This window comes from Dunckerocampus dactyliophorus, chromosome 8 (genome assembly GCF_027744805.1).
Source record: "Dunckerocampus dactyliophorus isolate RoL2022-P2 chromosome 8, RoL_Ddac_1.1, whole genome shotgun sequence".
NCBI lineage: Eukaryota > Metazoa > Chordata > Actinopteri > Syngnathiformes > Syngnathidae > Dunckerocampus > Dunckerocampus dactyliophorus.
Window position 1 is genome coordinate 20,431,997 of NC_072826.1, and position 14,129 is coordinate 20,446,125.

At 42.0% G+C, this 14,129-nt stretch overlaps 1 protein-coding gene across 1 annotated transcript; it reads right to left on the minus strand.

Moving 5' to 3' along the window:
- Positions 1 to 1,112: 1,112 nt before the first annotated feature.
- dusp7 (dual specificity phosphatase 7) lies at positions 1,113 to 10,680 on the minus strand. Its single transcript, XM_054785608.1, has 3 exons — positions 9,884 to 10,680; positions 8,432 to 8,860; positions 1,113 to 5,121 (listed from the first exon to the last, which is right to left on the minus strand). The coding sequence occupies exons 1-3, from the start codon at positions 10,287 to 10,289 to the stop codon at positions 4,799 to 4,801; spliced, it is 1,158 nt and encodes a 385-aa protein (XP_054641583.1). The 5' UTR covers positions 10,290 to 10,680; the 3' UTR covers positions 1,113 to 4,798.
- Between the last annotated feature and the right edge of the window lie 3,449 nt (positions 10,681 to 14,129).

Consider the following 14,129-nt stretch of genomic DNA (forward strand, 5'->3'; position numbering starts at 1 on the left):
TCACTGACTTATGGGTTGATGAAAACTCGAGTTTCACTGAGCTTAGGTTACTCAACAAAGACTCGAGTTTCACTTACTCACGGGTTGACGTAGACTCGAGTTTACTGACTCATGGGTTGAAAAAGACTCAAAGACTCGTGTTTTATTGACTCATGGACACTCACGGGTACTTGTAGAAGACTTGAGTGTCACTAAATCACGTGTACTTGAAGAAGACTTGAGTACTTGAGTAATCACAGGTACTAATTAAGACTCAAGTTTCACTGAATCACGGGTTGATGAAGACTCAAGTTTGCTGAAGGACGGATTAATGAAAACTCGAGTATCACTGACTCACACGTACTCAAAAGAGTCTTGCGTTTCACTGACTCACGGGTACTCAACAAGGACTCCAGTTTCACTGACTCATGGGCCAGTGAAGACTCTCGTTCCCACGACTCACAGGTGCAACCGGTTGCACACGTGCAAGCGTCTGCTCATGGGCGCTCTGTGACAGGCGACTCAAGTAAACAAAGTACTCGATTCTCTGCAGCGTGTGACTCATAAAAACTCAAGTCAGTAAAATGAATGAATCGCGTTTCCCCATCACCAGTATAAGTTGTGAAACATTTCTGCAGAAACGCAAAAGGGGAAGAAAGATGACAGTGACTAAATAATCTGATGGCTGCTGACTCAACAAAACAAACCAAAAAACGTCCTCATTTCCTGTTCCGTTGATAAGCACCATGCTCCAAACAAAGCATGCATCACTTAGTGATTGAAGAGGCACAAGGAACCATGGTAAAGAAAAAATATGTCAATATTTATTACAGTATAAACATGTTTCAATATAGTGTGCTGTACAATACATTGGGCCAATGGGGTTTCCTTCAGTAGACACAACCCAGTTTGCATGGCCTTTTTTTAAAAAGAGCACAATACAAAACAGCGAGTCAACACGTGTGTGAAGCTGGAACACGATGCAAAGATGCATTGTCAAAAAAATCCCTGAAAATTCCCTCACTGAGGTAACCTTTAAAAAAAAAAAAAAAAATACGTTTTCCTTTGTTTGTCTCCTCCTCAGTCATCATGTTGACCCCCCCCCCCCACCCCCCACCCCCCACCCCCTCCCGTCCTGAGCACATTGACACCGAGATGATGTGGCTACAAGTTTTTAAGGGCACAGAAACGTCCGTTCCCGTGTTGTGGCAACATTTACAAAAAAAAAAAAAAAAACAATTTTTCTTTTTAAAAGTTTTCTCTTTCGTTGTTACAAAGACACAAAAGCAGCTCGGAATCAATTGTATTGTTTTAGGAAATCCACCCCCCCCCCCCCCAAAAAAAGAGCTGTGTACTGAAATATAGTCCATCACACATTTTCCAACTCTTTTGCATATAAATTCATTACATATTTGATATATATATTAACATTAAAAGGCCACAGGAATAGCATAGAGCACATATCAAAAACAACAAGTGTGGGGAACTAGGGATGAGCATTTGACGACATTTACTTTTATTTTTGAGAATATTTTCAATGGGATGAATTAGATGAGACTGAATCAACATCGCCTCTGCTGGTGGCAGCCAGGTAGTGCACCCCATTTTGCTTTAATCGCAATAAATCAACTACTAATCCCACACTGACAAAGAATGAATGGATTCTTATGATGCCCATCCCTAGTGTGTTACATGCTGGGACTCTACTTCTCATGAAAATAAATCAAGATAATATTGTGTTCAAATGTTTGTGTTGTCATCCAGGAAGTGCGTCAATGTGATATGGATGTCAGGTTTCGTAGAATGATATCAATATAATACAAAAAAAGCAACAAGTTTGAGGTCTTGTTCTAACAAATACAAGCACTGGTATATTGCAGAGTAATAAAAGACGACCTTGTGTGACCCGTGGCGGTAAAAACAACTGTTACCGCCGATTCTGATTCATACGACTCGATACAACGAGTACTGAACAGTCATGTTAGAAAGATATTATAAGGCCAGCTGAGACCAACCCTGTTCAGTACCAACAACTGCTTTAAAAAAAACAAAACAAAAAAAACGCTTATGAAGGCTAAACGCCAGGCAAGAAACGTGAACTCTGTTTTGTCGTATACTAAATTGGTTAGAAAGCCACATTTGAAGTATTGGGAGTACAGTAGATTCCCGCTTTTTGGAGGGTACAAACTTGCATCTCAGCACACAAGCTATGGTGCGTTCGAGGACTGGCGAACAAAAGTACAAAATATCAACGCTTGACGAAATAAAGACAAACATGTCAACAATGTTTTTGAACAAAAATCTGTGAATTTGCAGGGCCGTGAATGCTGAATTGCGAATATGCTGGGATCCAAGGACAAGCTTTTTCTAGCCAACATCACTAATGTGCGCAGGACACAAAAATGTAAGCTGAAATAGAAACGGATGCATCATTCAAACGAACCTTATGGCACAAATAAATTCCAAATAATACTTGTCTTGCACTGGGCTCAGCGTATGTTTGGATAAAAGCTACAGTTTAAATCCCAGCTGAAAGACGGTCAATCTTGAAGGGGTCTATATCGGTCGTCCCAAAATCCTCTGCTACTTAAATTTGTGTCCTTTTTAAAGCAACGTCCAACAACCCGTGGCTGAGTCATACATTAGCACAGCATGATCAGCCATATAAAATAATATACATCTCTTTACTAAGCTATTATGTATACATATACTGTATATTCTATATACCCAATTAGGTCTGTCATGTAATAATAGTACATACTCAAGGCTTAAGGGTGATTCTGACAAAATCTCGTGTTCAATTAAGTGCAGTTTTGGAGTGAAGGCCAGTGCCACCCAACTACAGGGGAGCCCCTTTCAAACAGAGATCCCACATCAGAGCCATAATAAGGGGATTTGGAGTTCATCTGACTGTGCTGTTCACCAAAAACCCAGAAGGCGAAATATTACAGTTAATAACTACAATCAGGTAATTGGGTGTGCAATAAAATACTTGTCTGGTAGCCACAATTTCTTCCAACACGACAGGAGAAGAGCGTGTCAAATTTCACAAAAAAAGTCCCGTCTTGCTTCCTAATGCCGGTTGTGCTTCATTCTGAGTCTCCCGTCCGGCCTTTTTCCGGCTTTAACTTTCACACAGGTGCCATTCCCGCTTTTGTTATGTCTCAGAATCTCTTCCCCCTTTTTGTGTCTGTGCTTTTCATAAAGAACAGCAGCCCGACAGGGGGGAAAAAGGTGGAAAAATGTCGGCTATTACAGGCAGTGTAAAAGAGGATTACAGAGATTCCGCAAAACAGGCGCATCAGCTTGTAGCAATAGCTGACTTGTCAGACAGTGACAACAGCTTTCAACACAGCGGAGCGGGAGAAGCCCTGCTTTTACGGCATTCCCTTTCACACAGGTGTCATCCCTGCTTCTGTTAGGGTTCGGGTACTACCTGCCGAGGTGCTGGGTTGACTACTGTCTGTGCCGTTTACACAGAACAATAACACAGGAGGAAAAAAAGGGGGACAATTGCCGGCTTTTCCAGGCTGTATAAAAGGAGTTCGCAGAGCTACTGCTAAATTGGCGCATCACAACTGGCATTTATGCGCCTTTTCCTTTCACACATAATCCAGCGAAAACAGGATCACAAGGGCATCCTGCAAAGTCCCTTTTACACAGGTGCCGTCTGTTAAGAATATGATACAACTTGGAAAACTGCCATTTTGTGACTCACGGGTACCATACAGAACAGCAACAAACGGTGAAAAAGGTGGAAAATTACCAGCGTTTGCAGGCTGTGTGAAAGGGTTTTAGAGAGATACTGCAAAATTGGCACATTACACAGCAACTACTTTCAACACAACAGTTGTGTGAGTCTGTCCAGAATTCCCTTTTACACAGTTGCCGTCCCCGCTTCTGTTACGGCTCTGGTACTACCTCCAAAGGGCGGAATATAGTCGGAACCACTTGCTCCTCTTTGCCGTTTATACAGAACAGCAACACCGGGAGGAAATAGGTGTAAAAATGGCTGCATGAAAGAGGCTTTAGACGGGCGGCTAAAATAAGTTGGGAAATTGTGGACTTTGCGACTGCAAAGCACAAAAGTTAAGACGAAACCGGTTTGGCAAAGCCTGAAAGCAGGAAGTTGCGAAATCAAATGCAAACTGGATAAGACTGGTCCTTCTCGTTGGGTGACATGAGGAAGGAACTAGCCTTCTTGGTCAATAGTCAAAAAGTACTCAGATTCAAACCTTTGGTCTCTTACTGGCCACGCCCCCCCTCTCGGCACACCATTGGCTACACGCGTGTGCAAAGTGTATTAGGTCAGACAATGTTCCTCTTTCCCTTTCTTTACTTTTTGGACAAAGATTATTCATATTATTACGATGCGTATATATGTGGATACATGAAAAATATACAAAAAGATAACTGAATATAGACACTTCTTCTTTCTAACATACAGTACAAATACTTTGTTAATTCCTTGGTTTGTAAAAGATCCACACTGAGCAGAGTGACACCTCCAAAGATTCTCCACTGTGCCTCGTAACAGTGGCACATCTTCGTTTTTTTTTTTTTGTTTGTTTGTTTGTTTTTTGAGTCTCCTTGGCTTTTCGTTGCAACTTGATTGATTATTCAAGCTTTCCATCAGCTCCAAAACTTTGTGCGACTTCCCTCCGAAAGCGGCTCCAGGCTCCGAGACGGCGAGCCTCCGGAGGCCAACACATTCAATAAAGCGGCTGCTAACGCCTCGCCGGATACAGCGGCGGCAGCGGCCATGTTGTTACCATGGAAACATGATCACCTTCAAGGATGCCGTCCCCCTCCCCGACTGTCACGTGGACTCCAGCGTGTCCAGCTGGAACACGTTGTGGTTGGTGGGCGTGGTGAAGAAGAGCTGCTCATTGGCGGCGGGCGACGTGGAGCGGTTGTTGTCGCACGGGCTGTTCAGGCCCAGCGTCCGCTCAAAGTCCAGCAGCTGGCCCATGAAGTTGAAGTTGGGCGAGATGTTGGACTTTTTGCGCTTGACGAAGTCGTAGGCGTCGTTGAGCGACAGGTTGAGCTTCTGCATCAGATAGGCCACCGTCACCGTCACCGAGCGGCTGATCCCTGCCAGGCAGTGCACCAGGATGCCGCACTTTTTGGAGCGGGCCTCGTCTGCAAGGAAGCAAAACATAAAACACAGACCATCAGAGGTGACGCCACTCAAATTTCAGCAACCATTTTTACTGCAGTAGATCTTCTCAAGGTGCCGTACTATGGATATGAATCAACTTTAGAGTAGTCAGCTTGGATAGATTTACTATCCACTGAAAATAGGTTCACACACAGCCATGATTGTCTAAAGCAGGGGTGTCCAAACCTTTTCCACTGAGGACCACATACTGAAAGGATGAAAGAGCCCCTTTGAAATGTTTGTCAATGCTAAGAAGTTATATACTCTAGACTAGTTATACAAAAAAACGGCATTTCAGCTTTGTGATATCAGTGAAACAGTCTATTATTATTATCAACTTTTTTAAATGTTCCAAATATAAATCGCTGTAAATTGTCTTTCAATAATGACATTATTCCCATCATATGATAACTTTTTCCCCGACCTAATTTTCCAAAAATGACAACTATTTTGTTTGGTTTGTTTCACATAATATTAAATCTTTTTTAAAAAGTAAAAAATTTACGTATTTAATATTTCAACTGCATGCTACTAAAATTACATGATTCATTACGAGTTTATTCTTGTAAAATTGCAACTTTTTTTCATCAGCATACCGTTGTCCTTCGCCATTTCGTGATTCGAACATCGCACCTTCACACTATCGCGGTTTTTGAAAAAATTGATCAATTAATAAATGATGGCTGTTTCATGGTTGGCTATGGCCTATCATTAGTCCAAAAATATTGAAACACAAGTCAAATGTAGTATTTTGGTCCCTTGATGAGACATGACCTTACATTACATTACCTTAACACTGCATGGAGTCAGCCATGGCACGTCCGACCTGATAGAGTGAGAAAAAGTTCTCCTCCCGTTCCGTGTGGAAGTGGTAAATATTTGGATTCTTACTTTGACCTTCTTCCCCACTCGGTTTGAACCCCTTTAAGTTTATAATAAATACATTGGAGGCTAACTAGATTAGCTCAGCAGGTTGCTATGCTTAAAGTGGCAGCCGTCTCTTGTGTCCTTGTAGTGATCCCATCGTCTGCGCATAATAAGAGTTGTGCAATATGGTGTAAACAAAGAATAACAGGAGTGTAAAGTTGACTATAGGGTCGTTATTTCATGTCTGGAGGGCTCTAATAATGGTATAAAAAACGTATTTGGAAAGTCATAAACATAATAAACATTTTCTATGCTCTAACTATGAAAATATTCCATTTATTAACATTGGATCCTACTTCGCGTTTGGGTCTGGAACCAATTAACCGCGATAAACGAGGGATGACTGTATGACTTTTCTCTCGATATTTTGACAATATTCTCTGAAAATTACAGTTGGTTTATTCCCATAATAGTGTAACTTTTTCCCCAACGTAATTTTCCAAACATTACATTATTTTGTTTTGTTTCTCATATTATTGGATATACTTTACCTGTTCTGTGTACACTGTGAGTGACGTAGGAGTTCATTTAGGTTCAATTTAAGTCTTTTTAAACAACCAGAGGACAACCTGTATATGATCAACTGCTTTGCAGACCCTCGATGAGAAATGTTATGTGCTATAGTGCATAGTATAGTACATGAAAAATGCTACGCCCTATAGCACACAGTATTGTAATATGCAAAAGGTTATGTACGACAGTACATGCAAAATGTTATGCACTGTGGTACATAGTACACTAACATGCAAAATGGGTGACTTGCTTGATAAAAACTGAATTTAACCGCAATCCCCGCAAATCGAACATATTTTCTCTCACTCTGTTGTTTTTATCCATTTTAAAAGAAGAAAAACATATGACTACCGGTACATATGCAATCAACTCAAAGCATGAATGAAGCTTTTAAAAACATTACAAGTCACATGGCTTGAATCCAAAGTGACCTTCCAATGACAGAGCAAAGTCACGTGGACACTCGTCTGCTTTCCAGTACTCCTTCACAAACATAATCCTGCCTTCAAAACAACTTCATGCGTTATTAATCATCTATAGTAGTGTCCTCTTTGAGGCCTCGCATCACTACAGGCCATTAGGGTGGCGTAAAGTGCTCCTCACAGAGATAACCTCATACCATCCACGACAAAAGATGTCAGCTTTGACTTTTGACAGCCAAGGGCATAGCATCACATCGTGGTCTCTTTTTGAACGTGTGGCAGCAGTGGTTCTTATCAGTGTCATGTAATACGTCACATTTCCTCTTCAAGCAGCAGCATTCCCCCTCTTCTAAAGTGCATTCATCACAAGACAAAGAGCAAGCCAGCCAAAGAAAAAGTCTTAAAGGCGTTCTCACTGATTCATTCTCTGGGACCGCATGACCGCATGCTGAAAGAATCCCTATGATTTTTGGGATGTGTGAAATTGATTGTTGAACGTTTGTGTCATGAAGCAATGTAGGCAAAAAGGAGTGCACTACTCGGCTGCAACCAGCAGAGGTGAGAGACCAGTTTGCCGTCTGAAGACGAACAGCAGCAAGAAGATGCCAGCTATGGCAAGTTCATTATTCTGCTCAAAACTCTGGCATGGAAACAAGAGTTCAGAACATTCCGATTGCCCCATCCTTTGAAACCATAAAAAAAAGAATTGATGTGTAGTTTGAAATTTTAATTTTTTTTTTTTTAATTAATCAGTGAAAACATTGATATTTATTTTTTATGTATTATGTCTGTCCTTTTTTAATGTTGATCCGAATTAGGATTGTTTAGCCTTGGCGGATGTCTGCGTTCTACTTTGATACTGTATGCCATCCTTGTCAAATAATCTAAGAGAAAATATGACGCAACAAGCAATGATCAACTTTGTTCCCTAAAAGGACACGGATGCTTCTGCTTATTGCAGCATGGTGGATTTTAATCTGACTTTGGTTTAAGTACAGAAATTCTCAATATTTGTACTTATCATTCCACTAGTGTTAGGGTCAGGGTAAGAGTAAGAGTAAGGGTTTCGGGTTCAGGTTCAGGTTAGAGTATTGTGTTGTGTTCAGTAGGGTTAGGGTTAGTATTAGGAGTTAGGGTAAAGGTAAGGGTTAGGGCTATTTCCCCTAAACCATTACTCTTTATTCCTGTTTCTTTGTGCTCCATAGGATTAGGGTTTAGGGTAAGGCTGAGGCTAGGGTTAAGGGTTAAGGGGTTAAGGTTAGTTCCCCTAAACCATTACTGTTTATTCCTGCTGCTTTGTGCTCCATGGGGTTAGGTGTTAGGGTAAGGCTGAGGCTAAGGGTAAGGGTTCAGGTAACATAGCAGATATGTATAAACATAGTTTTTGATATTGCTTACTAATACAGTCAAAAGTTGTTGATCCACTTACCAATGAATGAAATGGCCTCAGGGAAAAACTGTGAAAGGTTCTGGCTCCAGTGATCAGAGATGGGGATTTGCTTGTACTTGAAGTCGCCCTCATGCTCAAACATGTTGGGCAGGTTGGGGGTGACATTGAGGATGTACTTGATGTTGTACTTGCTCAGCACGTCCAGGTTGGCGGAATCCTTGGCGCAGCCCAGGTAGAGGTACGGCAGGATCTGGACTGGAAACGCCGGCTGGTTGCTGGGCAGCGGGCTGCCCTCCGACTCTGTGGCGCTGACCGGCTCGCGGTCCGACTCGCCGTCAGAGCAGTCGGAGCTGATGCGGAGTCCTCCCAGACCGAGCACGGAGGACGGCGGGGAGCTGCTGGGACAAGAACAGTCCAAGTTGGTCTCGCAGTGTTCAGGAAAGTCGGACTGGAACTTGTGGAAGCCTCCTGCGGGGGGGCCAAAGAAGACCAGATATTAGCCATATCGTCATCATGTACTCCTACTGTGCCCCTATTCCTAATCGTATATGTGAAGCACGTGTTAGCAAAGCACATCTCGAGGTAGATAAAAGTAATTTCACAACTAGAAGAACATATTTGTGAGCTGACTAAAACTATGAAATGAGCAAACAGCTGAACCGATGTGCTCCATTGAGAGAAGCGAGCGTGTATGAGGGTTTTTTTTGTGAATGGCACATCCAGCTTGTGGCTTCACTGGAGCATACACACACGTCTGCTAGCTAGTGTGCTTATATTAATTACACATCACACGGCTCCTCCACTAAGATGCCTTTTTTGCGGATGTTGCTGCATGCAGGGTTTTTTTCTCTTTTTTTTCCATTCATGAAAAACAAGCCTGTCTTTACTTTATGCTGAAGGAGAACAACATGGCAAGGGCAGCATGTAATTGAAAACAGCTTTTATTTGTCCCACTTGGTTCTTTTGAAGTGACAATTAATGCACATGTCCATGCTGCAAAACATCCTTTGTTAAAACATTTTAACAACAACCTAAGTCGGTAGCATACAAAACACATTTATATATTCTGTAAGGATTGGTTACAGGGTGTATGTAATATTGTAAGAGCTAAACAAGCAATAAAAAATAAATTATGGTTAAAATAGTCAACAACATTTATTTTCTATGTTATTAGTGTTGTTTTAGCAAAACAGAGCGTAATAGCCAATGATTGATGAGAAAATCCAATGACAACCGAGTCGAACCTACAAAACTGAAATGACATTTTATATTATTAGTACTATTTTAGCATCGGGCAGTTTTATATACTCATTATTCACTATAAAAATCCAGTTAAAAAGAAACAAATTGAAATTAAACAACAAAAAAAATTAATTTTTGTGTAAAAAACAATGTCATATTTTCCATTAACGGGACCACAAACAAGCAGTAATTCGAGTCCAAATGGCACAAATATGGTCAAAGGATGAATAGTTGAGACCAACACCTCACCTTCCAGGTAGAAAGCCTTGCATCCATCGTCCCGGAGCTTCTGCAGCAGCAGCCCGAGCACGGAGCTCCCCAGCCCGGACTCCTGTCGCTCGGGGGCGGCTTCGTCGTACAGAAGCACCACGTCCGTTTTGCAGCGCTTGACGAACTTCTCCTTGTCTTCGTTGTTGGGGATGATGGAGCGGATGGGTAGGTTGCCCTTCTTGAGCCTGCGGAGCATGAGGCCCGGGATGGCCACGTTGATGGCCGCCTCGATGTGCGACGACTCGTAGAGCTCATGCGGTCGGCAGTCGAGCAGCAGCAGCTGCGCGGCGGCCCCGGACTCGAGCTCCTCTTGGAGCCACTCGGCGCTCTTGCTCATCGTCACGGTCACCATCGCGCAGCCTCCCCGCGGGTGAGGGCTTCTCATCGGGGAAACGTTGTGGGGAAATCCACCGCTGGTCCTGCTGTGACGTGAAAGGACAGGGTGGGGGTAAAATGAGGATAAATCACGGTGCTAAAGTTCGCTTCTTCCTCCTCTTGCCGCCACCTCCACTTCCACTCAACCGACACACACGGATCCAACATGCCCCTCCACTCCGGGCAGGGAACTCAAACGTGCAGAGGCATCCTCCCACTCCTCCAGCCCATCGACGTCCATTCGAGCTCCGAGGAAGAATACAAAAACACACCCAAAAAGCGTCAAGGACCGGATTAGTGCGGCGTCAATGAGCTGCCGTCCTGGCTCATGGCTGGGGAGGAGGTGTGGGGGTTAGATATCGGTTCGCAGTTGATTCGAGGAGCGCCTCTGGGTCGTTGCTCGAGCTGGGAGCAGTTAAAGCGGCTGCGAGAGAGCTCCAGAGGAGAGGGCGGGGCGTGGAGATTTAAAGGGGCCAAGCACGATTGATGCTTCCACGGCCATTCACGAGCTTGGCCCCTTGGAGGATGCTGTTCACCTGCTTGTCCTATAAGTCAAATACACATTTTCATTTTTCACCGGAATGAATCAAATATACACACACGGATTGCTACATTACGTACATGCGTACGTGCATGATATTAAAAAAAAGTCATCCTGCACTAATATAAGGCTTTAAGACTGTATTGACCCGAATATAAGACAAGCCCTTGATCCAAGACCTGTGTGGAAAGTTATTTTTTTGTTACACAAAAAAATCCAAGTCAAAATTAACCTTTTTAAGATTGTTTTCAATATTCATTATATCATGTGAATCATTTTTTATTAAGTAAGGATTTTTTTTGACAGCATTTGTGACTTACAACTCAAACATTCCAAACCAAAATGGCGTCATCTTGGTTGAATATATTATTTTTATATTCTGCTATTTTTATTTTGTAAAAAGCTTCTAAAACATACTTTTATAGGGCATCCACACAGAAACGTTTTCAGGTCAAAACAGCCAAGTAGTTTATCATTTCAGCTAGGGATGTCCCGATCCACAGTTTTTGGCTTCTGATCCGATCCGATCCAATTTTTTTTATAGTATTGCTGCTCCGATCCCAGTTCTTTTTTAATAATAAGCTTTTGTTACAAACATGAATTTGTGGAATTGAAAATGGTTATGAAAATAGCTCTTCAAAGCATTAAAAATAATGCAACCAAAGTATTGCTGAATTTACTTTTTGATTACACAGCATGACCAACAATATTGTTTGGCTTTTGGAACAAACCTCTGTGAGTAAGGTCCCTAAATCAATAAAAGATCCAATAAAAGATAAAATTGGGAAAAATGGGAGTAGTTGTAGATCAATTCGTGGTGTTATTTACAATATATGACTTGAATTTTTTTAAACAAAATATCTTCAATGCGATGCTAATTTATTGACGGTCCCTGGTACAATCAACTAGCGGTTTGAGCAGCACTTCCAGTGCGAGCTCCCCGCACAATGACATAGCAGTCCGGGCACAGTGAGGGGGAACTACAGCTGTAGCTACGGAGCCGACTATCCAACGTCCAGTGTGAAACTAATTTCACCACAATAAACCGCAGACATGTCTGCATGGTGGTGTTGCATTTTCTTCTTTTTGGGGGTGGCGGGAGTTGAGTGGCAACCATCTTTGAGGCGCATTACCGCACCTGGCATGTTGGAGTGTGGCCGTATCGGCTCGATCTCGTGGCAAAGGCGATATTATCCAATCTGCAAAATACAGTGGATGGGCAGCCGAAATGATGACATCACCCTTTTGTGTGCAGCCATTCAGGAGCAGAAATTGGTTGTGACTGTATACCCCACGAATAGTTGTAATAGGCTCTCTGCCCATGTTTTCATTGGGCATTTTACTATTTTTGCCTTCCACAAGAGTCACGGTCTACAAAAGTCACATGAAAGCAAATATCCTTAATCATATATTTTGCGTTCACTGCTGCATGTAAAGGGTCAAACGGTGCAAGTGGGCATCGCGTAGCGCTGGAGGCCGCAGTAGCAGCTGCTCTGCATGGCTGCGGCCACAGACCGGCGGTTAAAACCGTGGACGTGGTTACCGCCTCGGGGTACGACGACAACTGCGGCAGCCGAGCTGCGGCCGCCGGGTAACTTTAGCAGAGTGGTGCACGTCGTCTACAGGCAAGAGGAGAGGCGCCCGCGGTTTGACTGTTTCTTACTTCATCCACAGCTGGTTGAAAAACAAATGGTGGCAGCTTGTCTCGTCATAAAAGTAGAAAGCCGCTGTTAGTCTGAGACTTACAAGTCAGTGCAGTGGATCCCCCACATATTTTTGCGAATCGGCACTCACAGCCCCGAAAGTTTTGCTCAAAAAAGTATGTAACTTTTTTCTCCTCCAAAAATAGGTAATTTGTTTCTACAGAAAACATCTCATTCACCACAAGTCAGTAAAAACAATCAGCAACTCTTATATGTTTGTGTTATCTTTTATCTTGTAATAATACATATATTAAAATATATATGAAAAAATATTTTTTTTAAAGTGTGGCCCGGGGGCCATTTGCAGCCCCTGCCTGATTTTTAATCAACACCCCAACACATATAAAAAAAAATACAATTAAACAAAAAAAAAAACCTAACAAAAACAACAAGAAAATTGGAAAAAGAGCAGTAGCTTGGAGAATAAAGTCAAAATATTAGAATAAAGTCAGAATATTAAAACACAAATTTTAACATTATGACAAAAAATTTACGAGCATAACGTACTACGAGGAAAAACATTACATTTTCGCAATCATTTTCACAATTTTAGTAACAAAACATAACAAAATTGTAATTTTTGCAAAATTAGGTTGGGAAAAAGATGATATTAGGAGAAAAAAGTCCAAATACTATGGAAATAAAGTCACAGTGTTGTGAAAAAAATAGGACAGTAAGACAGTTGAAATATTTGCAAAAATGTAAAAACAAACATCATCAAAAATGGATAAACGAGCAGTGTAGAAAAGGTAATAATACACTTTGTCATCTACTTCCTTTAAATATTTAGAACTTGTTGGCATAGCTACATGGGTTGGTTTACAAAATGTAAAACATCAAAGTGGCTCCTGTAACCTTTGATTTGACCGTATGTGCTGGGAAACGTTTGGACACCCCTGTTACAGGTCATCAAAGCATAACTTTAAGGTTTCACAAATGCATCTTTTGTCTTTTGTGACAGAATGTACTGTACTTGATAATTCAGCCAAGATTTGTTTCCATCTTCTCAGTGTTTGGTTTTGTGGATGCCAACCACTGACATGTCATGTTGCGAATGGATGTGATGGACATTGACATGTTCTCTGTTTACGCATCCCCTGCTGTTACGCAGCAACAAACTTCTACATTTTGAGACCTGTTTCTGTCCACTGCTTGTTTTCTTGTGGCGGTGCGCTAACCAGTTGTGAATAGCACTTCTAGCTAGTGTGTATAGAGAAACCCAACAACAACATACAACAGCTAACAAAACGATGTGCCATTCCACATCCTTTATGCTGTTTTCCCTAGTAGAAAATGCTAACATTTAAAGGCAGGAAGTGAACAAACTACCACTAATTGCTGAGGCAAGGAGTAGGGGTAGGATTACATGAGATTTGCTATTTCCTACTCCCTTTCGGACATGTTGAATTCTGCAAATGTAATCATGTGATGTAGGTTTCTGGACCACCAGCAAGTGGCGAAAAACTGCGAGTAACTGATACGCCCATAAAAATGTCTATTTTAAACACAGGTGTCCAAACCCTGCTGCTAGACGATTGACGTTCTCCTCCGATTTCAGATCAACATTTGTAATAAAAGTGACTGTTGTAATTATTTCATTAGATTC